Source organism: Oncorhynchus tshawytscha, linkage group LG03 (genome assembly GCF_018296145.1).
Source record: "Oncorhynchus tshawytscha isolate Ot180627B linkage group LG03, Otsh_v2.0, whole genome shotgun sequence".
Lineage (NCBI taxonomy): Eukaryota > Metazoa > Chordata > Actinopteri > Salmoniformes > Salmonidae > Oncorhynchus > Oncorhynchus tshawytscha.
The window spans coordinates 63229578-63256060 of NC_056431.1; the positions used below are offsets into that span (position 1 = coordinate 63229578).

The 26483-nt window shown below is 43.4% G+C and overlaps 1 protein-coding gene across 2 annotated transcripts in view; it reads left to right on the plus strand.

The window, feature by feature from the left end:
• The first annotated feature begins 9231 nt into the window (after positions 1-9231).
• LOC112262757 (probable G-protein coupled receptor 156) overlaps positions 9232-26483 on the plus strand; it is a 37383-nt gene continuing 20131 nt past the window's right edge. The window contains exons 1-2 of one of the 2 annotated variants that reach the window (XM_042319814.1): positions 9232-9944; positions 25704-25856. In XM_042319814.1, coding sequence (XP_042175748.1) covers positions 25740-25856 — 117 coding nt within the window. In that variant the 5' untranslated portion in view covers positions 9232-9944; positions 25704-25739. The remainder of the gene's footprint in view (positions 9945-25703; positions 25857-26483) is intronic. The other variant, XM_024438503.2, reaches the window with a different exon arrangement.

A 26483-nucleotide genomic window follows, 5' to 3' on the forward strand; every position in this document is an offset into this window, starting at 1 on the left:
CCTCACCACCTGGGGCGGCCCGTCAGGAAGTCCAGTACCCAGTTGCACAGGGCGGGGTCGAGACCCAGGGTCTCGAGCTTGATGACGAGCTTGGAGGGTACTATGGTGTTGAATGCCGAGCTGTAGTCGATGAACAGCATTCTCACATAGGTATTCCTCTTGTCCAGATGGGTTAGGGCAGTGTGCAGTGTGGTTGAGATTGCATCGTCTGTGGACAGGGAGTTTCTCCAAGCACAGGGAGTTTCTCCAAGCACAGGGAGTTTCTCCAAGCACAGAGACTGCCCAAGGTCAGGAGTTTCTCCAAGGACAGGGAGTTTCTCCAAGCACAGGGAGTTTCTCCAAGGACAGGGAGTTTCTCCAAGCACAGGGAGTTTCTCCAAGCACAGGGAGTTTCTCCAAGCACAGGGAGTTTCTCAAGGACAGGGAGTTTCTCCAAGGACAGGGAGTTTCTCCAAGAACAGAGACTGCCCAAGGACAGGGAGTTTCTCCAAGCACAGGGAGTTTCTCCAAGGACAGGGAGTTTCTCCAAGCACAGGGAGTTTCTCCAAGGACAGGGAGTTTCTCCAAGCACAGGGAGTTTCTCCAAGGACAGGGAGTTTCTCCAAGGACAGGGAGTTTCTCCAAGGACAGGGAGTTTCTCCAAGCACAGGGAGTTTCTCCAAGGACAGGGAGTTTCTCCAAGGACAGGGAGTTTCTCCAAAGAACAGGGAGTTTCTCCAAGGACAGGGAGTTTCTCCAAGGACAGGGAGTTTCTCCAAGCACAGGGAGTTTCTCCAAGGACAGGGAGTTTCTCCAAGGACAGGGAGTTTCTCCAAGCACAGAGACTGCCCAAGGACAGGGAGTTTCTCCAAGCACAGGGAGTTTCTCCAAGCACAGGGAGTTTCTCCAAGCACAGGGAGTTTCTCCAAGGACAGGGAGTTTCTCCAAAGACAGGGAGTTTCTCCAAGGACAGGGAGTTTCTCCAAGCACAGGGAGTTTCTCCAAGCACAGGGAGTTTCTCCAAGGACAGGGAGTTTCTCCAAGCACAGGGAGTTTCTTCAAGGACAGGGAGATTCTCCAAGCACAGGGAGTTTCTCCAAGCACAGGGAGTTTCTCCAAGCACAGGGAGTTTCTCCAAGCACAGGGAGTTTCTCCAAGCACAGGGAGTTTCTCCAAGGACAGTGTTTCTAATTTTCTCATGATCTCTTTAGTCAAGTTCAATCTCTCACTGCTCTCCAATAACATTATTCTCTCCTCCCCCACCCACCCTCCCCTCCCTCTCATACCCATCAACCCTCCCTCTCATACTCCTGCCATCCACCTGCTCCTCCTTAAAAGAAAATCAAGTTTTCAAAATATAGAAATCATCATCATGTTGCATTTTGCATTATATGATAGAAAACGAAGCATCATCTGATCCAAAATGCATCATACGGGAAAGGTTTCTGTATTTTGAAGTAAAGGAAATATATTGAAACAAATACCAAAAAATACACTATATATATAAAAGTATGTGGACACCCCTTCAAATGAGTGGATTTGCCTATTTCAGCCACACCCGTTGCTGACAGGTGTATAAAATTGAGCACACAGCCATAGTCAAACTTTGGCAGTAGAATGGCCCGTACTGAAGAGCTCAGTGACTTTCAACATGGCACCGTCATAGGATGCCACCTTTCCAACAAGTCAGTTTGTAAAATTTCTGCCCTGCTAGAGCTGCCCCGTTCAACTGTAAGTGCTGTTATTGTGAAGTGGAAACGTCTAGGAGTAACAACGGCTCAGCCATGAAGTGGTAGTCCACACAAGATCACAGAATGACAGCCGAATCTGGGTTTGGCGGATGTCAGGTGAACCCTACCTGCCCGAATGCATAGTGGTGGAGGAGGAATAATAGTCTGGGGCTGTTTTTCATAGTTTGTGCTAGGCCTCTTCGCTCCAGTGAAGAGACATTTATTTCTATTTTTTTACCCCTTTTTCTCCCCAATTTCATGGTATCCAATTGCTAGTTACAGTCCTGTCCCATCACTGCAACTCCCGTACGGACTCGGGAGAGGCGAAGGTCGAGAGCGCGATGCGACAAGAACATCCCTGCTGCCAAACCCTCCTCTAACCCAGACGACGCTAGACCAATTGTGCGCCGCCACATGGTTCTCCCGGTTGCAGCCGGCTGCAACAGAGCCTGGACTTGAAACAGGTTTTCTAGTCGCACAGCTAGCATTGCGATGCAGTGCCACTCAGGAGGCCGAAGGGAAATCTTAATGCTACAGCATACAATCACATTCTAGATAACTCTGTGCTTCCAACTTTGTGGCAACAGTTTGGGGAAGGCCCTTTCCTGTTTCAGCATGACAATGCCCCTGTGCACAAAGCGAGGTCCATATAGAAATGATTTGTCGAGATCGTTGTGGAAGAACTTGATTGGCCTGCACAGAGCCCTGACCTCAACCCCATCGAACACCTTTGGTGAATTGGAACGCCAACTGCGAGCCAAGCCTAATCGCCCAACATCAGTGCCCAACCTCACTAATGCTCTTGTGGCTGAATGGAAGCAAGTCCGTGCAGCTATGTTCCGACATCTAGTTGAAAACCTTCCCAGAAGAGTGGAGGCTGTTATAGCAGCAAATAGTGGACCAACTCCATATTAATGCCCATGATTTTGGAATGACATGTTCGACAAGCAGGTGTCCACATACATTTGGCCATGTAGTGGAGTTTTTAGGTGGAGTTTTCCTTTAACTCAAGCTGTCCCAAACTGCTCTGGTGCTGTTTCTCTATAAAATATTTAAACTCCTGGTAACCCGAGTATTGGTGCAATCAACCTGCTTTTATGCAACAACCCACCATCAACCTGATCTTGGATCTCCGATAGTGATCTCTAAACAATGACTGAAACAGAGATGACTTCATCACTAGTGAGCTTCAATGGGGGGGACTGACGTTGCGATAGTTGATCTGAGTGTTGAGGTCAAGCCATTGATCTCAGAGGTTTTTGTCTGTTTGTGTTAGGATTCGCCTACCGCACGTCTGCATTTCATCATTAAGTGTCCAGTTGATGAATGGTCCACCCTCAGGAATTTGTTGGATAACTTGGCCATGCATCACAGATTACTGCCCACCCAACCCCCCAACCCCTCTTTTTAAGCTGCTGCTACTCTCTGTTTATCATATAAGCATAGTCACTTTAACTGTACATTCATGTACATACTACCTCAATTGGGCCGACCAACCAGTGCTTCCGCACATCAGCTAACCGGGCTATCTGCATTGAGTCCCGTCCCCCGTCCCCCACCCGCCAACCCCTCTTTTACGCTACTGCTACTCTCTGTTCATCATATATGCATAGTCACTTTAACCATATCTACATGTACATACTACCTCAACCATCCTGACTAACCGGTGTCTGTATGTAGCCTTGCTACTTTTATAGCCTCACTACTGTATATAGCCTGTCTTTTTACTGTTGTTTTATTTATTGACTTACCTATTGTTCACCTAATACCTTTTTTGCACTATTGGTTAGAGCCTGTAAGTAAGCATTTCACTGTAAGGTCTACACCTATACGGCGCACGTGACAAATTAACTTTGATTTGATTTGATTTGAGTAATGCAGAGTTGATGAAGGATCCACCCTCAGGAATTTGTTGGATAACTTGGCCATGCATCACAGCAATGCAGAGTTGATGAAGGATCCACCCTCAGGAATTTGTTGAATAACTTGGCCAGGAATTACAGTCATGCAGAGTTGATGAGATCTTGTTGCAGCTTGTCTGTTAAGTACATGGTAACCAGCAACCACGTGACCCTCCATTAGTAGAGGTGTCACTATTAGATGGTCCACCAGTGTCAGCAGTCCCATGTTATATGCCCGATGGTCAGGTCAGCATGTACAGTGTAAAGACATTTCCCTGAAAACAGGGCGGCAGTATGTCAGTATGTCAGTGAACAGCTCCACCTACTGTCCTACTGGACAGACACAATAGATGTGTTATTTGAGCAACACAGGATGACAGGAACACAGGATAACAGGAACACAGGATAACAGGAACACTGGATAACAGGAACACAGGATAACAGAAACACAGGATAACAGGAACACAGGATAACAGGAACACAGGATAACAGGAACGTTGGATAACAGGAACGTTGGATAACAGGAACACAGGATAACAAGAACACAGGATAACAGGAACACAGGATAACAGGAACACTGGATAACAGGAACACAGGATAACAGGAACACAGGATAACAGGAACACTGGATAACAGGAACACAGGATAACAGGAACACAGGATAACAAGAACACTGGATAACAGGAACACTGGAACACTGGATAACAGGAACACAGGATAACAAGAACACAGGATAACAGGAACACAGGATAACAGGAACACTGGATAACAGGAACACTGGATAACAGGAACACAGGATAACAGGAACACAGGATGTTCTGATCTGACCAGATGTCACCGGTTCCTCTTAAAGCTGGGATCTCACAATATCACTCTAACTGCTTTCTGTCACACACACACATCTGTGGGTCTGTTGGAGCGGTATGCAAATTGGAGTGGGTCTCTGGGATAATGGTGTTGATGTGAGCCGTGACCAGCCTTTCAAATCATTTCATGGATACAGACATGAGTGTTACGGGTCGGTTGTCATTTAGGCAGGTTACCTTAGTGTTCTTGGGCACAGGGTCTATGATGGTCTGCTTGGTATTACCGACTCAGACAGGGAGCCAGTTGGTCAGCGCATGCTCGGAGTACACGTCCTGGTATTATGTCTGGCCCTGCGACCTTGTGAATGTTGACCTGTTTGAAGGTCTTACTCACATCGGCTGCAGAGAGTGTGATCACACAGTCACCTGGAACAGCTGATGCTCTCATGCATGTTTCAGTGTTACTTGCCTCGAAGCGAGCATAGAAGTCATATAGCTCATCTGGTAGGCTTGTGTCGCTGGGCAGCTCTCAACTGTGCTTCCCTTTGTAGTCTGTAATAGTTTGCAAGCCCTGCCACATCCGATGAGCGTCGGAGCCGGTGTAGTACGATTCAATCTTAGTCCTGTATTGATGTTTTGCCTGTTTGATGGTTCATCGGAGGGCATAGCGGGATTTCTTATAAGCTTCTGGGTTAGAGTCCCGCTCCTTGAAAGCAGCAGCTCTACCTTTTAGCTCAGTGCGAATGTTGCCTGTAATCCATGGCTTCTGATTGGGGTATGTACGTACAGTCACTGTGGGGATGACGTCCTCGATGAACTTATTGATAAAGCGAGTGACTGATGTGGTGTACTCCTCAAGAATCCCGGAACATATTCCAGTCTGTTCCAGCAAAGCAGTCCTGTAGTCTAGCATCTGCTTCACCTGGCCACTTTTTTATAGATGCACCCTGCTTTCATTTTTGCTTGTAAGCAGGAATCACGAGGATAGAATTATTGTCAGATTTGCCAAATGGAGGGCGAGGGAGAGCTCTGCACGCATCTCTGTGTGTGGAGTACAGGTGGTCTAGAATTTAGGAAGCTCTCTCATCCATTTATATGCAGATGATACACTCTTATACTCCGCTGGACCCTCCCCAGATTTTGTGTTAAATGCTCTACAACAAAGCTTTCTTAGTGTCCAACAAGCTTTCTCTACCCTTAACCTCGTTCTGATCATCCCCAAAACAAAGGTCATGTGGTTTGGAAAGAAGAATGCCCCTCTTCCCACAGGTGTTATTACTGCCTCTGAGGGTTTAGAGGTAGTCACCTCATACAAGTACTTGGGAGTATGGCTAGGCACTGTCCTTCTCTCAGCACATATCAAAGCTGCAGGCTAAAGTTAAATCTAGACTTGGTTTTCTCTAACGTTCCTCTTTTGCCCCAGCTGCCAAACTAACCATGATTCAGATGACCATCCATGCTAGATCACGGAGACATAATTTATCGATCAGCAGGTAAGGGTGCTCTTGAGCGGCTAGATGTTCGTTACCATTTGGCCATCAGATTTGCCACCAATGCTCCTTATAGGACATATCACTGCACTGTAAACTGGTCATCTCTGTACACCCGTCGCAAAACCCACTTTTTGATGCTTATTTATAAAACCCTCTTTGGCCTCACTCCCCCCTATCTGAGATATCTACTGCAGCCCTCATCCTCCACATACAACACCTGTTCTGCCAGTCACATTCTGTTGAAGGTCTCCAAAGCACACACATCCCTGGGTCGCTCTTTTCAGTTTGCTGCAGCTTGTGGCTGGAACGAGCTGCAACAAACACTCAAACTGGACAGCTTTATCTCAATCTCTTCATTCAAAGACTCAATCATGGGCACTCTTACTGACAGTTGTGGCTACTTTGTGTGATGTATTGTTGTCTCCACCTTCTTGCCCTTTGTGCTGTTGTCTGTGCCCAATAATATTTGTACCATGTTTTGTGCTGCTACCATATTGTGTTGCTACCAACACAACACTACATAAAGAGAGACCTAAGACAACAACATAGCAAGGCAGCAACACATAACAACACAGCATTGTAGCAACACAACATTGATGTGTGTTTTGTCCTACATTTATATTGTATTTATTTATTTATTTTTATCCCCATCCCCACAGGAGGCCTTTTGCCTTTTGGTAGGTCATCATTGTAAATAAGAATTTGTTATTAACTGACTTGCCTAGTTAAATAAAAGTTAAATAAAAAAATAAAAACATGCTGATAGAAATGAGGTAAAACTGATTTAAGTTTCCCTGTATTAAAGTTCCCGGCCACTAGGAGCGCCGTCTCTGGATGAACATTTTCCTGTTTGCTTATGGCGGTATACAGCTCATTGAGCGTGGTTTTAGTTCCAGCATCGGTCTGCGGTGGTATGTAGACAAATACAGATAAAAACTCTCTAGGTAGATAGTGTGGTCTACAGCTTATCATGAGATACTCTACCTCAGGTGAGCAAAATTTTGAGACTTCCTTAGATATCGTGCACCAGCTGTTGTTTACATATATGCATAGGCCCCCGCCCCGTATCTTACCAGAGACGGCTGTTCTGTCCTGCCGATGGAGTGTATAACCCTCCAGCTGTATGTTCTTAATGTCGTTGTTCAGCCACATAAGATATTACAGTTTTTAAGGTCCCATTGGTAAGATATACGTGCTTTCAGCTCGTCCCATTTATTTTCCAGTGATTGAACATTAGCTAGCAGGACTGAAGGCAAGGACAGATTAGCCACTCGTCACCTGACCTCACAAGGCACCCAGATCTTTTCCCACTCAATCTCAGTTTCCTTCTCCAGCAAATCACAGAGATCTGGGCCTGGTTGGGTGTCTGTAGTTGTATATCCCTCCCGTCCGACTCATTGAAGAAGAACTCTTTGTCCAGTTTGAGGTGAGCAATCGCAGTTATGATGTCCAGAAGCTCTTTTCAGTCATAAGAGACTGTAGCAGCATCATTATGTACAAACCAAGTTATGAACAACGCGAACAAACAAACAAAATAGCATGGTTGGTTGAGAGCCGATAAGACGGCAGCCCCCCCCGGCGCCATCGTATTATGTCTATATACAGTGTTGTAAAGATGTAGAAATAGTTAAAGTACAAAAGGGAAAATAAATAAACATAAATATGGTGTCACATCCTGACCTTAGTTCCTTTTTTATGTCTCTATTTTAGTTTGGTCAGGGTGTGAGTTGGGGTGGGCATTCTATGTGTTGTTCTATGTTTTTGTATTTCTGTGTTTGGCCTGGTATGGTTCCCAATCAGAGGCAGCTGTTTATCGCTGTCTCTGATTGAGAACCATACTTAGGCAGCCTGTTTTCCCACTTTGATTTGTGGGTAGTTGTTTTCTGTTTTGAGTTGCTGCATCTTACAGGACTGTTTAGTTTTAGTTTACTCTCTTTGTTATTTTGTTTAGTGTTTCTGTTCTAATAAATATAACATGAACACTTACCACGCTGCGCATTGGTCCGATCCATCCTATTCCTCATCAGAAGAGGAAGAAAACCGTTACATATCGGTTGTATTTACAATGGTGTTTGTTCTTCACTGGTTGCCCTTATCTTGTGTCTCTCTCTTGCTTTGTGTTTCTCTCAACTCTCTCTCTCCCCCAAAACATAGCTGTCAGTAGTCTACATGTGACAGTCCCTTGTCAGGAATGACCCCGCATGCAGGCTCACACCGTAAATCCCTATGATGTTCTAATAACACCTTTATGCCTAGGTTGGTTGATGTAACAAGCGCTGAATTATTTACATGGGGTTCGGCTGCAGAGCGAGCTGGAAGGAGACGGGTTTTTTTCTGGAACTTTGTTCTCTCTCTTTATATATATATATTTTACTTTAATTTGTAAATTGTTCATCCCTTTGCAGTAGGCCTACAAACCTAATCGCCATCTGTCCTCTCCATAGTAATGGAGTGATATTGTTTTAAATACATCTGTGTTTCTTTCCACTGTATTGTGGGGTATTCCAATAATATGTATTGGTACAGTAAGGGGATGCCCAAGCCTGTCCCACGCACCACTCAGTCCCATGTGACTGTTCAGTGTCACCTGCTGCCCATCAAAGTGAAACAATGGTGAATACATGTATTATTTGGCAGCCTGGTATCAACCATTTGGACATAGCATGTACATGGTGCGATTTTTAGCATGGAACTCCCATTCAGATGGTACAGAAGTCATGTAATTTGAGACATGAAAGCAAACTGTAGCCTATAAGCAACACAGCCATGGGCCTAACCATTACTTTTCTTACATAACCATTCATAACCACTCCCTTTGATCATGTTACATTTTTTTCATTTTGGAAAAGTTGTATTATTACGTTTCTTTAAAACAGCTCATATATTTTTTTTTACATAATTTTATACACATAAAAACGTCATAAAAGCATAAAACACAGCATACAAATTTTACATTTAAATTTGTTTAAAAAGTACATGTTTAAACCAATAGAAACAACCGTAAATAAAAATACTTTTCTTTGTAAATACATCAAATCTGTAAAAGCCATTTAAAATGTGTACAAATGATTTAGCAAAAGTAAAACATTTTTAAGACACGAAAACATCTAAAAATGGTTTACTTTGTTAAAAAGCTGTCTTCGGTCCTTTGTAACGTAACAGGGTGAGTCCTTATCAAACTCGCCTCCTCCTGCTCTTCCGAATCAATCAATGTCCCGTCTTTCGGGGCCCAGAGGATATCCCTCCCCTCGACGCATCGTCCTAGGCGCCGCAGCACTGTATGGACGCGAACGCTGTGTTGTGGGGGACTCTGGGGGGGTTGTGGGGGGTTTGATCATGTTAATACTTCACTTCAACGGTTAGTTTTGAGTAACATTTGGTTGAGATGTCAACTGACGTGAATTCAACGTGTCAACATGTCATCAGATATATATTTGTTGTTTAAATGACGCGGAAACAACGCTGACGTAACCACTTGTTGCCCACTGGCAGGCGACACAGGCAATTTCTATTTCCGTGGGTTTCTCGGCTGGGGAACTCAGTCAAAAAGAAACAAACGGTAGTGTGTTTGGTGAAACTGCATTGTCAAATACCCCCTTGTCAAATACCCCCTGTGCTCCCATGTTCTCTATTTGCAAACAATATGTGCCCGCGAGTTGAATACAGCTTCCGCGCTACCCACTAACGTTAATTACAGCGACACACACACTCCCTTCCTCAATATCTCACTCCCCCCCTGCTCATGAAAACTTGTTGCAATTCTGAATGTGCTTTTTCTCACTGACACCAGGGCAAATTTTGGGATAGGATTTAGGAGAGTTCTCATTTGTCATAAAATAGATTATCAAAGAAGTCTTCGAATTGGATTCTTGGGAGTGTTTCACAATGGGTCGCAGTGGAGTTGGAGCTAAACTTCACTGGACAGTTTGTTTCACTTGGTGAGACGCCAGCGATGGAGCGAGGACAGCGGCGAGGCGCCGGGACACTCTACGCACCATACGGACATTATTACCGGGAAGTTAGCTACTCCGTCAGGTTCGTCTGCATACGTTATCTTTCTGTTTCGTCTTCTCTCTGTTAATAAATTGATCCTTTATTATCGAGAGACGGAATCATAGACCATAACACCGAAACTAGTTGCTAATATGTGTGATTGTGCTATTGCAAAAATACCCAGCCGATGTATCTATTTTTTAATCAAATAAAGTTTGAAGATGTGCGTTAGAATCATAGCTTTTGAAATGGAATGTGATTTTAAATGAGATTTTCATGAAAACCTATATGATAAACCAGTGCAGGAAAGTATGCCATTCATTGAGTTGGTGGTAGACTTTTGAGATTGAAAATTAGGATTTGAACCCTGTACGTTTTTTAAAATTAAAGGCCCAGTGCAATAAAAACGTGAAATTTCTGTGTTTTATATATATTTCCACTCTATGCGGTTGGAATAATACTGTGAAATTCCAGTAATGCCTGTCCTACTAGATTCATTCATTTATATTAATTCAATTTAAAAAATGTATCAGCAAACTAAAAGAGAACAAATATCCAGGGAATGATGGCCTTGTTAGTAAATATTTTCAGGAGGATATTGTTGAATTTGTATTGAATGTTTTTAAGGAGGCAATTGATTTAGGGGTCCTGTCTGTTTTTATGACACAAGGACTCATTTCTGTAATACCCAAACCAAACAAAGATCCTATAATAGAAAATTGGAGACCAATCACATTAATGAACAATGATGGAAAGCTACTTGCATCCATCTTTGCAGAAAGACTTAAAAAGGCCAAATCATTGATGATACCCAGTCTGGTTTTATGAAGGTGAGACATATATGTAATAATATTCGACTAGTACAGGACTTGATAAACTACAATGGAAGATAGCTTTATTTTATTTGTAGACTTTTACAAGGCATTTGATACAGTTGAACATTATTTTATTTTTGAGACTCTTCAATTTTTTTGGTTTTGGTCAATATTTTCAAAGTGTAATTAAGACATTTTACAATAATAGCAACAGCTCTGTTAAATTATCCCATGGAACTTCGCATTAGACGCAGAATTAAAGAAGGATGCCCAATTTCTCCTTTCTTATTTGTATTGTTTACACAAGTTATGGCACTTCATATAAATAAGGATTGTTTTATGGGTAATCAGATACAAGATAAAGAGATAAAATGTTCACAATTGTTTTTGAAAGATCATAATGAAGTCAGGAAAGCTGTTGAGGGTATTACAGTTTTTCTCAGTCGCTTTGGTACATATTTCACATCATCACTAACATGTGCAAAATAATAAGTGCATTTCTCAGAACAATTTGTACAAACTGCAATATACAATAGATATGTTTCTAAAGCTAGTCAGTCACTAAAAATCCTTAGTACATCTCTCAAAAGTAAATATTCATGCCAATGATCATGTCAGTGTCATCAGAATGATACGTCATTGAGTCATTGTTCACGAACAAGGTCGCCAAAATGTTCAGGCATGTTGTCAAAGTAACTGTGTACTTTGACAGTATTACCTGATGTAAACTTAGGCTACAGTTTGGATGACAGCTACTGTATTGAAAATGCACACGGCTGCACTTCTATGGCATATATCAATTTCAACAGTACTATTTACATATTACTGTATGTGGGTTATTGATTGAAAGAGACTGGACAACCCAAGGGACACAAAGGAAAAAAAATGAAATTAGAAAGAAACACAGGAAACCACCCCTAAGGCACAACTTTGCCCGCAGCACTGTTGTGCTGTCTCTACACATCCAGACGTTCCTGTCTGTCGGCCCACATATTCTCATCCACATCACACCGGATATTTTCCCTTCCAATGCAACGTGGAAAGAATCTTTTGGAATGCCTTATCCATCCTCTGCAGGCGTCTACATGCTGCATCCATTGCAGCCAGCAGGGTCATCTGTGTGTGTGGCTGACGATCGTACACCTTCCACCTCCATGCTGAAAATAACTCCTCAATTGGGTTAAGGAATGGTGAATAAGGTGGGAGGAATTCTATGAGCATCCTCGGGTGGGTCACAAACCATTGCCTTATGATGTTTGATCAATGGAAACTCACATTATCACAAATGACCACATACTTTGGCAAATCCTCTCTAAACAGACCCCTTTCATCATCAGGGATGAGAGTCTCTAAAAAGTTGAGTAGATGCTGGGTGTTGTATGGCCCTATAAGGGGGATATGGGTTAGGACACCATGCTCCGAAATAGCAGCACACATGATGATATTTCCTCCCCGTTGGCCTGGCAAATCCACAGTAGCTCTGTGACCGATGATATTCCGACCCCGCCTTCTGCATTTGGTCAGGTTGAAGCCAGCCTCATCCACGTATACAAAGTTGTGAGAGGGTTAACTTGATTCCAACTCCATTATACGCTATATCCCAGAACACACAGTTGAATTTGTTTTGGTAAGGAAGAGTGACATAAAATGTACATATATTGCATGTTCCTTCCACAGCAATGGAAATGTGTGCAGTTTATGCTTACTGTACTATGTATCACTATAAAATGTTGCTGTAAAGTAGTTACATAGATATATGTTTTACCTGTACATACTGGTACCGTAGCTCCTTAACTCTGTCCTCATTCCTTTGGAATGGTACACGGTACAGCTGTTTCATACTCATCTGGTTTCTATGCAGCACCCTGTCGATGGTTGAGATGCTAACCGTATGGATGTTTTCAAAGACATCGTTGTCTTCTATAATGATCCTTTGTATTTCCCTGAGTCTCAGGGCATTGTTTGCTCGGACCATGGTGCAAATAGCCTCCTCCTGTTGAGGTGTGAAAAGGCATCCTCTGCCACCGGTTTGAGGTAATCTTGCAGTCCTATGTGGGGAAAAATGCAGTGATGCATCGCACACTTTCACATAGACAAAAACTAGGTGAACACACATTTTACTGTAAAACATACAGGTGGGTGCATGTAAGGTGCAGTATGTATATGTATAGAGTATATTTCTGTATGCTGTGAAATACAAGTGGACTACTGTAATATGAAGCATTGTAGGAAGTATACTGCTTATATACAGTAACAGTGCACTGTACATTGGTGGACATACCTGTTCTCTCTTCGAAACGTTTGAACTATTGAGGACACGGTTGATCTCCCAATATTCGGCTGCACCCTTCGACCTGTCTCAGCCATTGTAAGGCCATGATTGACAACATGGTCTACAATAGTGGCCCTTATGTCATCAGATATGCGCCAATGTCCTCATCTGCCTCTTCCTCGGTTTTGCCTTCCACCACGCATCCTTGCTCCTCTTCTTCCTCCTCTTGGCTGTTGACCCTGTTAGTTTCCTGGTCCATCCATTATTGGAAAATTGCATCTCTGTGTTGTGGTCTGTCTATATATGCTTGCCAATTGATTATTCATGAGATGCACCTTTGAGTAATTTAGACAACTGGTTGATTGTTGGTTGAACTAACACTTTACATTCCTTCATGAGTGAGGGTCAATTTCACCTGCACGATTCATCAATTCACGTTTTTGTACAAAAGGTCTAATAGAAATGTGTAAAACTATGCTTGACAGTTTATGACAAATAGTTCAACAATTTTGCATGTAATGGCTTATGCAAGGAACTAATGCCTAGATGTTTTGAGGGGTAAGACTATTCAACAGAGAACCATCTACTATATTTTGATCAACATGACATGAGCAATTGATCATGTGGAAAAAAGCTGACACTTGTACATTATCAATTGCAATTTGTTCAAAGGAATAAGAAATTGCTTTAATGATGTGCACAAGTGACGAGATGATTTGGAATTTGTACAACTAGTATCAAGAATTGCACTTTTGATCTAAGAAATGCACCAAAGCGACTGAGAAAAACTGTAATGCCTTTTCACATGAGTCTTGTTTATCTCTGTATATTAGAAAATGTGACTTAAACTCAGTATGTAATATCCCTGTAAAAGATGTGATCACATATCTTGCTATTAATGTACGCAAAGATCAGAAAGAAAAGGCCAATTTAAATGTCTCTCCTATTGTAGAGAAGATTGTAAAGAGATTTAACTCCTGGTTATTAAGAGATCTTCATCTGGACGTGTACTTTTATCACAATCTGAAGGTCCAGATGAGTTTATACCTCCCTTGCCTTGGATGTTCCTCTGTCAGTAACTAAAATGGTTGATACCAAACCTCATTATTTAATAAAAGCGTTAATATGTAGCACCCAAAGTGAGGGAGGGTTGAATGCTCTGGATTTTAAAACCTCTAATATAATCTTTAGGATCAAATGGATAAAACACTATTTAAGAAATAAGGATTACATTTGGCATCTAATCCCTAATTTAATATTACAACAGTTTTGGGGTCTAGAATTCTTACTTAAATGCAACTTTGATGTGGGTAAAATCCCTATTAATCTTGCTAACTTTCATAAACAAGTACTTCTAACTTGGAACCTCATGTACAAACATAATTTTTATCCACATAGATATACAATTTGGAATAATAAAGACATAAAATATAAAAACACATATTTTTTTCCAGAACTGGTTTGACAACAGCATTATCTCGGTTAAACAATTATTGAATAATGATGGACAACTATATGATTATCCAGAATCCAGGAGAACACACAATGTTACATTCACTCCTGAGGAGTATCAAATTGTTGTTAGAGCTGTCCCTAAAGGTGCTATTCTTCTTTTAGGAGAATATAACAGTACTCCAAGTGCAACTGTTGAGGATTTTGTAGCCTCAATACAATTAGAAGGAATTGACATTTTAAACTATAAATGTAATAACATGTATATAAGAAACTATGTCAAGATTTTACTATTCCCTCTGCTAGAATATACTGGAATGCAGCCCTAGGACAAGTGAACTGGAACAAAGTCTCGTTGTTGTCTAGCAAATATTGTACATCTAATAAGGTGAAAGAAGTCTCATACAAACTCATTCATAGAATCCACCCTGTAAAGACCTTTATTATACACAGATTCAAAATAGCTTTTGATAATAAATGTGTATTTTGTGGTTGTGACCCAGAAACTCTTGACTATTTATTTTGGGATTGTTATGTCATAAGATTTTGGAGTGAGTTAAAATATTTTATCTTAAAAGAAACAAATATTAATGTTAATCTGAGAGACTCTGATATTCTGTTTTATTTTGAACCAAATGATATGGACTCTGATTTAACTTTTATAAATACAAAAATGATACAATGATACAATTATCTGCTGCAAACGATACGTTAATTAGAGTTACCAGCCTCAGAAATTTCAACCAAAACAAATCCTTCACAGAGTTCAAGTAACAGACACATCTCAACATCAACTGTTCAGAGGAGACCTTCATGGTTAAATTGCTGCAAGGAAACCACTACTAAAGGACACCAATAATAAGAAAAAATTGCTTTGGCCAAGAAACATGAGCAATAGACATTAGACTGGTGGAAATATGTCCTTTTGTCTGATGAGTCCAAATTTGAGATTTTTGGTTCACACCACCCATGTCTTTGTGAGACGCAGAGTAGGTGAACAGATGATTTTTGAATGTGTGGTTTCCACTGTGAAGCATGGAGGAGGAGGTGTGATGTGTGGGGGTGCTTTGCTGGTGACACTGTCAGTGATTTATTTATTCAAGGCACACTTAACCAGCATGGCTACCACAGCATTCTGCAGCGATATGCCACCCCATCTGGTCTGCGCTATATGGGACTATCTTTTGTTTTTCAACAGGACAATGACCCAAAACACACCTCCAGGCTGTGTAAGGGCTATTTGACCAAAGAGAGTGATGGAGTGCTGCATCAGATGACCTGGCTTCCATAATCACTTGACCTCAACCCAATTGAGATGGTTTGGGATGAGTTGGACCGCAGAGTAAAGGAAAAGCAGCCAACAAGTGCTCATCATATGTGGGAACTCCTTCAATACTGTTTGAAAAGCATTCCTCATGAAGCTGATTGAGAGATTGCCATGAGTGTGCAAAGCTGTCATCAAGGCAAAGGTTGTCTACTTTGAAGAATCTCAAATATAATTATTATTTTTTTGGTTACTACATGATTCCATATGTGTTATTTCATAGTTTTAAAGTCTTCACTATTATTTTATAATGTAGAAAATAGTAAAAATAAAAAATACCCATGAATGAGTAGGTGTGTCCTAACTTTTGACTGGTACTGCACATATTATTCAATATTTTCATCCAAACTGCTCACGGGGTCTGCATAGCTGTCACGCCTGCTGCCGCTCTCCCTCTCAGGTGCTTGAGGGCGCCAGGTTGCCTTTCATTACGCACACCTGTCACCATCATTACGCACTTCTGCGCTCATTGGACTCAGCTGGACTCCTTCACGTTTTAATTGCCTTCTCTATCTGTCTGTTTCCTCTGTTTCATCCCTGTGTCAGCATTATTGTAATTTCTGTTTCCCTTACCAGACGCTGTCTATATTCTGTTCCTGTCCATGGTGATTAAATGTTCACTCCCTGTACCTGCTTCTCGTCTCCAGCATCGATCCTTACAGAATGCTGACACCACTATACGAATATACGAAGCATCAGGGAGGTTTTTGTTTTTTGTTTTGTTGGTGACATTGGGTCCAGGTGATGTGGCCAATGGAACCGGGGCTGTCTCAGTTGGCTCCTCGGGCTTCCACGCCTTAGCTGGCTAGAGAAGTTTCCTTGTCCCGGTTGGGTTGGCAGGCTCCCATCCCACGTCATAGCTCAGCTGGCTCGTCGGGCTCCTACGCCTCAGCCGGCTCATCGGGCTCCCATCCCACGTCATAGCTCAGCTGGCTCGTCGGGCTCCTACGCCTCAGCCGGCTCATCGGGCTCCCATCCCACATCATGCCTCAGCCGACCCATCAGGCTCTCACGCCTCAACAGGATCGTCAGGCTTTCATGCTTCAGCCGGATCTTCAGGCTCCCATGCCTCAGCCCGCTCGCCAGGCTCCCATGCCTTGGTCGGCCCGTCAGGCTCTCCCAGGGGGGATGCCGGGTGGCGCCCCTAGGGGGAGGAGGGGGTACTGTCACACCTGCTCTCGCTCTCCCTCTCAGGCTACCTTTCATTACACACACATGTCACCATCATTACGCTCATCAGCGCTCATTGGACTCAGCTGGACTCCTTCACGTTTTAATTGCCTTCCCTATCTGTCTGCTTCCTCTGTTTCCTCCCCGTGTCAGCATTATTGTCGTTTCTGTTTCCCCTGTCCAGACGCTGTCTATATTCTGTTCCTGTCCGTGGTGATTAAATGTTCACTCCCTGTACCTGCTTCTCGTCTCCAGCGTCGATCCTTACAACAGCCAGGCGCTAAAATAGAACTTGGTTCTAGTTTAGATACTTAACTTGCTGAAAGTCTGATCCTCCCTTCTACTCATTGATTTTTACAAGCATATACCCACCTGGGTGATTACAAGATGTGAGAGCTGAGCGAGGTTAAAGTTGGTTGCCAACCACCATAAAAAATCCACAGAAGAGAAGAAGAAGAAAGAAAGATGATTGAGGAGGGATTCATCAAGTTTATCATGTTTATCTCACAGGACAAATTAGCTAGCAACAGCAAGCTAGCTAAATGTCCAAGAATGCTTCATGTGTGTTTCGACCTGTCCCCAAATGAATATAGTTGGTTTTGGTATTTTAACCTGTGTGTCATGAGCGCGTCTGGTGGGGATAAACAAAATCTAAATGCGCACAATGGCAGATTCATGCGCGGAGACAGTTCGATCAGCATGTAAGAGCTGTTTGAAAAGACTGCCTGTAATTTCAGCCTGTTTTGGTGACATCACCAGGCAGTAAATTAGTTAATAAACCAATAAGAGAGTTCCAAACCTCTCTGCCAATAACAGCTATTTTTCATTTTCCCCCTCCCAACTCAGACCACTCCCAGAGAGTTCTGCCAACATTTTTGCTTGTGAAATTGCTCTTTATTAAGAAGCCATTTTTGTTTATTTTTTTTATTTTTATATTGAGATAAAAAAGGCTGCATTGAACATTTAATTGTTTTAATTTGAGATTTTAATATTTTTCACTCATTTTATTCTCTCAAATATTTTTTATCCGGGGATTCTAAGACAAAGCAGACTGTTTGAAACATGCTTATTTTCAGGCTGTTTAAAGTAAAACACATTCTGGAATTTATTTAATGTTTATGGGTATGGGAGAACAGGGATGAAGTTAACACTTTCAATATCTACAAGCAGAGATAAGCTAGACTAACTCTGCACCAGCTATGATCTAAGCCCACATCATGTAGAGAAGGTGCTAAACCAAAGTAGGATGATTTTATTAGCAAAAATGTGTTTTCGAAGAGGAAAAGCAGAAAACCTAAATAAAAATAATCGAATCTATACATTTTCTCCCCGTTGGCTTTAAGCAAGGGCAAGCAATGCCAATAACTGCATTCTTACACTTGATCATCTTTAGAACAAATTGCTAAATGGATTACAGCGTGAGGTGGAATGTTTCAATATTGCCCCTGCAGAACACTGGCCGCGCTTTGTCCAGCCATGCTGACCGCATGCAGTTCACCCATTGCTCCCGCGCCACCCTTCTTAAATGGAGAGAGGGGATTGGGTCAGGCAAACTGACAGGGACAATACATGGATGAAACATCATTTCTCTATTTAAAGGGTGGACAATAGTAGAAACATAGCCACCTATCACTGACAGTCCTACTGGCCATTGATCTCTGACTCTACATCATCTAACAGGTGAACATAATGGATGTAGCCGAGTGAGGTGACTAGTGAAAGTTGTCACGAGGCTAACTATAAGCTCTGACAGTAAAGTTGTCTTCTCCGCCCGAGACCAGGACAAATGTAGACAGAGACACACCTTATAACCATTATGCTGTGTACTGTCAAAACATGTCCGTCACCTTGCAGCCGGAGCTGGAATCGGCTTTCATGTGCGTTGCTCATGCTGCACTCCGTGTTAGGTGTTAACTGACCTTTGTTGACCTCGTCAAGGTGGCATACTTTTCAACATGGTTGAAACTGATGGAGAGGATTTTGAAAAACCGGTGGAAAGCCTCTTTGGCCCGGTTGTGTCTGCAGGAATGTCCAACGCTGTGATCTAAACTGGGAAAATTATGAAAGAATACGAGGAAGGAAACTACAGGCAATTCCCAGACCCCCAGAAAAGAGATGGAAGAAGTCATTATTCATTGGACAAGACAACTAAAATTCATGTCATCTTAATCGGCCTAATTACGACTTATACCATATGCTGTCTGATATAAGGCATGGTTGTTTGTATGCTTACAGGCTTTGGTGGCATTATAGTAACTTGTGTCTTTTAACTGGTAGTTGTTGAGGGTTGTTGGCCAGAGAGGAAGCATGTACATTCTGATGATCCTTGTTTTAGTCGATAACTTATTTTCCCACTGAAATTGAAAAACAATCCTGGCACTAGACCTCTGATTATAGATCCAATGCAGGCACTTTTTAAAATATCAATATCAAATCATTTCTGAGTAACAATTAAGTACCTTATTGTGATTGTTTAGAATTAAAATGGTCAAAAATGAACAAAAATAGCTTCTTAGTGAAGAGCAATTTCTCAATCAAGAATTTTGCTAGTACTGTCTGGGAGTGGTTTGAGTGGGGGGAACTGAAAAGTAGCTGTTATTGGCAGAGAGGTTTGGAACTCTCTTTCGTATTCGTCTAGTAACCCCTATACTCATGGGAATTGGGCTATGTGGATCGGGATAAGTTGAAATGTTTCTTACAGAAGAAATATGGAAAGCATACAGTATGCATAACCATGGAAGCAATTAAAGGGAACAGTTTTGAGATTATGGGAATGTTTTTAAACTAAAGGTGAGGACACAACAGTTCACCTGACACACGACTGAATCCAAACGTTACACTGTTCATTTTATGTGCATTTTACATTTACTGTACTTTTTGCCACATTTGTCGATAACGCAGTCTGAAAATACTCTGGATACATTCACTAACATGATAAGAATATTCCTGGAGAATGTGGGGTAGGTGCAACATAAGACAAACAAATAACAAAGGTTTGAGTAAGAGGTCTAGTTTCACGCTTTTAATGTCACATGCACAAAGTACAGTGAAATGCCTTTCTTGTAAACTCAAAACCCAACCATGCAGTAATCAATAACAATGTAATACTAAAAATAACAAGGCAGAACAAAAACACGAGAAATAAAAATAAGAAGAACATGATAAAGTAAGTAAACATACTATATACAGGGTCAGTCAGTTTCAGTATTTACAATGGTCAGGGATACTGGAGTGGTAGAGGTAGATATGTATAGGGAAAGGTGACTAGGCATCAGGATATATAATAAACAGAGTAGCAGCAGCGTATATGATGATTGTATGTGAGTGGGCGTATAAATGTATGTGTATATTATGTGTGTAAGGAAATTATGTGAGTGAGTGTTTGTGTGTGTGTGTTGGAGTGTCAGTGTGCTTGAGTGTGTACAGCCCTCTGAGTGTGCATAGAGACCGTGCAAACATGTATTACAAGGGTCAACTCAGATAGTCTGTGTAGCCATTTTGTTATCTATTTAGCAGTCTTATGGCTTGGGGGTAGAAGCTGTTCATGAGCCTGTTGGTGTCAGACTTGATGCACCGGTACCGCTTTCCATGCAGAACGAGAGAGAACAGTCTATGTCTTGGGTGGCTGGAGTCTTTAATGATTTTTCCGGGCCGTCCTTTCACACCGCCTGATATACTGGGCTGCTTGCACCACCCTCTGTAGCACCATGCGATAGAGGGCGGTGCTATTGCCATACCAAGCAGTCATACCATGCAGCCAGTCAAGATGCTCTCTTTGGTACAGCTGTAGAACCTTTAGAGGATTTCAGGGCTCATGTCAAATCTTCTCAACCTCCTGAGGGGGAAGAGGTGAAGTTGTACCTTCTTCATGACTGTTGATGTGTGTGGACCATTTGAAGTCCTTTGTTATTTGGACACCGAGGAACTTGAAGCTCTCGACCCTGCTCTACTGCAACACCGTTGATGTGGATGGGGGACGGGCCCGCCCCCCCATTTCCTGTAGTCCACGAACAGCTACTTGGTCTCACTGACATTGCGGGAGAGGTTGTTGTTCCGGCACCACACTGCCGTCCTCCCTGTAGGCTGTCTCATAGTCGCCGGTGTTCAGGCCTACCTCCGCCTGTCTGGTTTTCCTTTGTAATCCGTAATGGACTGTAGCCCCTGCCACATGCGGCGGGCATATGATATGGGAATCTGAAGTGCACATTTGGACTCACAGGTGTTTGGCTTGCTTGTATGAGATCAAAGCAGTTTTTATTATAATCCTCAATGGCTTGTCTTTCAAAATACATAGAGTGCTCGTAATTTACAGCATTTCCCTCACTCAGACAACAAACATCTAGTAAAAGTTGCCCAATTAGCAGGAGTGATGGGGACAACTTCTTGTCACACGCAATGCTCAAGTTCAGAACGGCTGTCGGTCAAAACCCATACAGAGCTGTGAAGCGCAAACTCCATCACACCTAGACAGGCAGAAATGTCATGCATCTTTTCAAACAGCTTTAAACTTGAAGGACATTATCATCATTTTCACAATTTCACAGTATTATTGCAACCTCATAATGTGGAAATGTACACTCAGTCGCCAGTTTATTAGTTACACCATCCTGTTCACGAAAATGGTTTGCTTCTACAGACAGTGAGTCACGTGGCCGTGACACATAACTCACTGTCTGCTCAGCTGGCTCGTCGGGCTCCTACGCCTCAGCCGGCTCATCGGGCTCCCACCCCATGTCAAGCTTCAGCCGGCCCATCAGGCTCCCACGCCTCAGCCGGTTCGTCAGGCTCCCACACCTTAGCGGGATCGTCAGGCTCCCACACCTTAGCGGGATCGTCAGGCTCCCTCGCCTCAGCCGGTTCGTCAGGCTCCCACGCCTCAGCCGGTTCATCAGGCTCCCACACCTTAGCGGGATCGTCAGGCTTTCATGCCTCACCCGGTTCGTCAGGCTCCCATGCCTCACTAGGTTAGCCAGGCTCCCATGTCTCAGCTGGTTAGCCAGGCTCCCATGCCTCAGCTGGTTAGCCAGGCTCCCATGCCTCAGCTGGTTAGCCAGGCTCCCACGTCTCTGCCGGTTCGTCGGACTTCTACGCCTCAGCTAGCTTGTCCAGCGCCCATGCCTCAGCTAGCTTGTCCAGCGCCCATGCCTCAGCTAGCTTGTCCTGCGCCCATGCCTCAGCTAGCTTGTCCTGCGCCCATGCCTCAGCTAGCTGGTCCAGCGCCCATGCCTCAGCTAGCTTGTCTACCGCCCATGCCTCAGCTAGCTTGTCCAGCGCCCATGCCTCAGCTAGCTTGTCCAGCGCCCATGCCTCAGCTAGCTTGTCCAGCGCTCATGCCTCAGCTAGCTTGTCCTGCGCCCATGCCTCAGCTAGCTTGTTCTGCGCCCATGCCTCAGCTAGCTTGTCCTGCGCCCATGCCTCAGCTAGCTTGTTCTGCGCCCATGCCTCAGCTAGCTTGTCCTGCGCCCATGCCTCAGCTAGCTTGTCCTGCGCCCATGCCTCAGCTAGTTGTCCAGCGTCCATGCATCAGCTAGCTGGTCCAGCGTCCATGCCTCAGCTAGCTTGTCTAGCGCCCATGCCTCAGCTAGCTTGTCTAGCGCCCATGCCTCAGCTAGCTTGTCCAGCGCCCATGCCTCAGCTAGCTTGTCCAGCGCCCATGACTCAGCTAGCTTGTCCAGCGCCCATGACTCAGCTAGCTTGTCCTGCGCCCATGCCTCGGCCGGCACGTCAGGCTTGCCCAGGTGGTATGCCAGGTGGCGCCCCTATAGGGTGTGGTACTATCACGCCTGCTCCCGCTCCCCCTCTCTGGCGCTCGAGGGTGCCAGGCTGCCCTTCATTACGCACACCTGTCACCGTCATTACGCACAGCTGCTTAATATTGGTCTCACCGGGACTCGATTACTTTGTTAATTGCCCTTCTTTATCTGTCTGTTCCTCAGTTGGTTCCCCCGTGTCAGAATTATTTTCATATTGTCGTTATATTCCCCGTCCAGACGCTGTTCTTGTTTTGGTTTGATGTCCGTTTTCCCAGTAAATGTTCACTCCCTGTACTTACTTCTTGTCTCCAGCGTCGATCCTTACAGCTTGCTGTATAAAAAGGCATTATTACTCTTCGACTGAACATTAGAATAGGCAAAACGAGTGACCTACTCGGCTTTGCGCATGGTATGATCGTCGGTGCCAGGCGCGCCGGTTCCATTATCTCAGAAACAGCCAGCCCCCTGGGCTTTTCACGCACAACAGTCTCTAGGATTTACCAAAATTGGTGCCAAAAACAAAAAACATCCAGTCAGCGGCAGTCCTGTGGGTGAAACAACTCGTTGATGAGAGAGGTCGAAGGAGAAGGGCAAGAATCGTACAAGTTAACAGGCTGCCACAAACAGGCATATAACAGCGCAGTACAACAGTGGTGTGCAGAAAGGCATCTCGGAAAGCACAATTCGTCAGTCCTTGTCACAAATGGGCTATTGCAGCAGACGACCACACCGGGTTTCAGCTAAAACAAGAAGAAACGGCTCCAGTGGGCACATGATCACCAACACTGAACAATTGATGAGTGGAAAAACATTGCCTGGTCCGACAAATCACTTTTCCTGTTGCGTCATGCTGATAGCAGGCAGAATTTGGCATATGCAGCATGAGTCAATGATCCCATCCTGCCTGGTGTCAACGGTACAGGCTGGTGGCGGTGGTGTAATGGTGTGGGGAATGCTTTCCTGTCACACGTTAGGTCCCTTGATACCAATTGAGCAACATTTGAACGCTACAGCATCTCTAAACATTGTTGCTGACCAGGTGCATCCCTTCAAGTCTACAAGGGGATCTGACCCGGTACTAGATGGGTGTACCTAAAACAACGGGCCACTGAGTGTATATAAAACACAGGAAAATCTCATTTTTTGACTGCACTAGACCTGTGAGTAAAACAAGTCACACAGTATAGTGAGAGTAGCCTACCCTGTCATCAGCCTGCGACTCTATCGATACTGAGAGACAGTCACAGCCCTGGGGATGTCTTAGTCAGCACACAGACAGTGACACATAAAGCACACACACACAATTGTCAGTTAGGACACACTCATCTAGACCCAGTTACAGACAGATACACACACACACACTCACGCATATATGCACATACACACAACTATAAACATAAAGATAGATGTACACAAACGACATGTGGCCCATGAGTCAGTGTGGTTGTTAAAGGGGTACTGTAGAAGACAGATCGAAACATTGTATGATGTCATGTTCCATTGTACATAATTATATCAGCGACATGTCAGTGTAACCCAGGTGTAACCTCATAAAACACCTAAGATAATCCTATGGTTCTTCTAGCTGCTGCTTGTTCTGGTTTATGGATGTATCTGTTGTTTATTTGTCATGGACCAGACCACTCACTTATATGCGGGACCACTGTCTTTGCATTGTAAGTTACCTGTCAAGCTCAATAACATCTGTGGTTTTTGGGTAAGTCACATAGAACAGTATGATATTACAGTGAAACTAGTGCACAATAAATACACTCTCACATACATACATCTAACTGTGGTCATATATTATGTCATTCAGCTCTGGGTTGTTTTGTGGAGACTGAGGACAAGCAGAAGCATGCAATCTTCCTCTCCAATTGGCCAAATCCTGTGCTCTTAGTTGGGTTTGGTCAGACCTCGCTGTGGCCTTTTAAGCATTGCCTTTCCGAGTAGCTTTCCTGAAGTTTCTGTGGTAATTGTCTGTCCAATCTACCCTTATTCACAAAGCTGTGTAATTTTTACTGTCACATTAATTTAACATTTACATTTGAGTAATTTAGTAGACACTCTTATCCAGAGCGACTTACAGGAGCAATTAGGGTTAAGTGCCTTGCTCAAGGGGCAGATGCAGATCTTTAATCTAGTCGGCCCAGGGATTCAACCAGCGACCTTTCAGTTACTGGCCCAATGCCCTTAACCGCTAGGCTACCTTCCGCACACTCCATTCTGCCTACCTACCACACACTCCTATATGAATCTAGTGTTTCAAAGTTCACTGTCAGTGTGTTTCCCCTTAGACTACACTACACTTCCCATGAGCAGTGTGACTGGCTGCTGCTAACACCATTCCTGTCCTGTTAGATTGGGACCTTTGTAATGGCTCCATTCCTGTCCTGTTAGATTGGGACCTTTGTAATGGCTCCATTCCTGTCTTGTTAGATAGGGACCTTTGTAATGGCTCCATTCCTATCCTGTTAGATTGGGACCTTTGTAATGGCTCCATTCCTGTCCTGTTAGATTGGGACCTTTGTAATGGCCTTTGTAATGGCTCCATTCCTGTCCTGTTAGATTGGGACCTTTGTAATGGCTCCACCCTGTGGTGAGCATTGAGCAGTGTGCTGAGTTAATTTATTTATGTATTTATTTAACCTTTTTTTAACTAGGCAAGTCAGTTAAGACAAATTCTTATTTACTATGACGGCCTACCGAAAGGCAAAAGGTCTCCTGCAGGGACGGGGGCTGGGATTAAAAATGTAAATAAACAAAATAAATCGTAGTAGACTTGGGAATAGTTTTTAAATCTAGCATTACTTCTGCACTCTTGTGTTTTGTGAAACTCAATATTTCTACCCTGGTGGGAGACCGGGAAGAGAGAATAGGAGTTTGTGTGTTATTAAACACATGTAAGAATGGTATTAAATATGTGTTTGTGTCTCTCCTCTCAGTTTACCTGTGTCTGTGTGTAGTATTGTAGTGTGTTGAAACAGTTAATGACAGCTGTGTGTTGTTCTTCAGGATGTGTGTGTGAGGGCTGACAGACTGGGTCCAGCCATGGAATCAGAGCAGAACTGCAGCTCTTACTGTGACTCCAGACTCTGCCTCATCCACCCTGGAGTCAATACACAAAAGGGCCTGGAGATACTGCAGAGACTATGTACCCTCAGCACGGTAAACACACGCACATGTACACACACACACAAACACTTGCTTTTGTATTGACCTCTGTGCCCATTGCCCAAAGTGTCCGCCCACTGGGCACACAGTGGTTGGATCAACGTTGTTTCCACGTTGTTTCAATAAAATGACATTGTGCCAACGTGGAATAGACGTTGAATTGACATCCGTGCCCAGTGGGAGGGTCAGGTGTAAGGTTGGTGTTACACCCTTCTAAATCATCTCTTTTCAATTTAATGAGCTAAACTAATAACATATCATGTGAACATTGTGATATTTTTCTGGAATAATTGTATTACAACAGTGAAAAAGTATGTATGTAGAGAGTTCACCCATATAAAAAGTTATCTGCTCCTTTAAGAGATGGAAAAGGAAGCTCAATGTATTGCAATGTGTCAGGAGGAGCCTGGTGCTGAAATGAAACTGAACAGCAGAGATGAATGTTGAGTACCCGAACACACTTTCTCCTTATACATCTCTTTGAGCACTTGCACTAAGTCTCCTGCACGTGGAGTCCTCAGGATTCAAGAGAAAAAAAAGATCCGCCAACAACACCCATCGTCTCAGGTAAGAACCCACTGGGCACTGACTTCAATTCAACGTCTCTTCCACGTTGGTTCA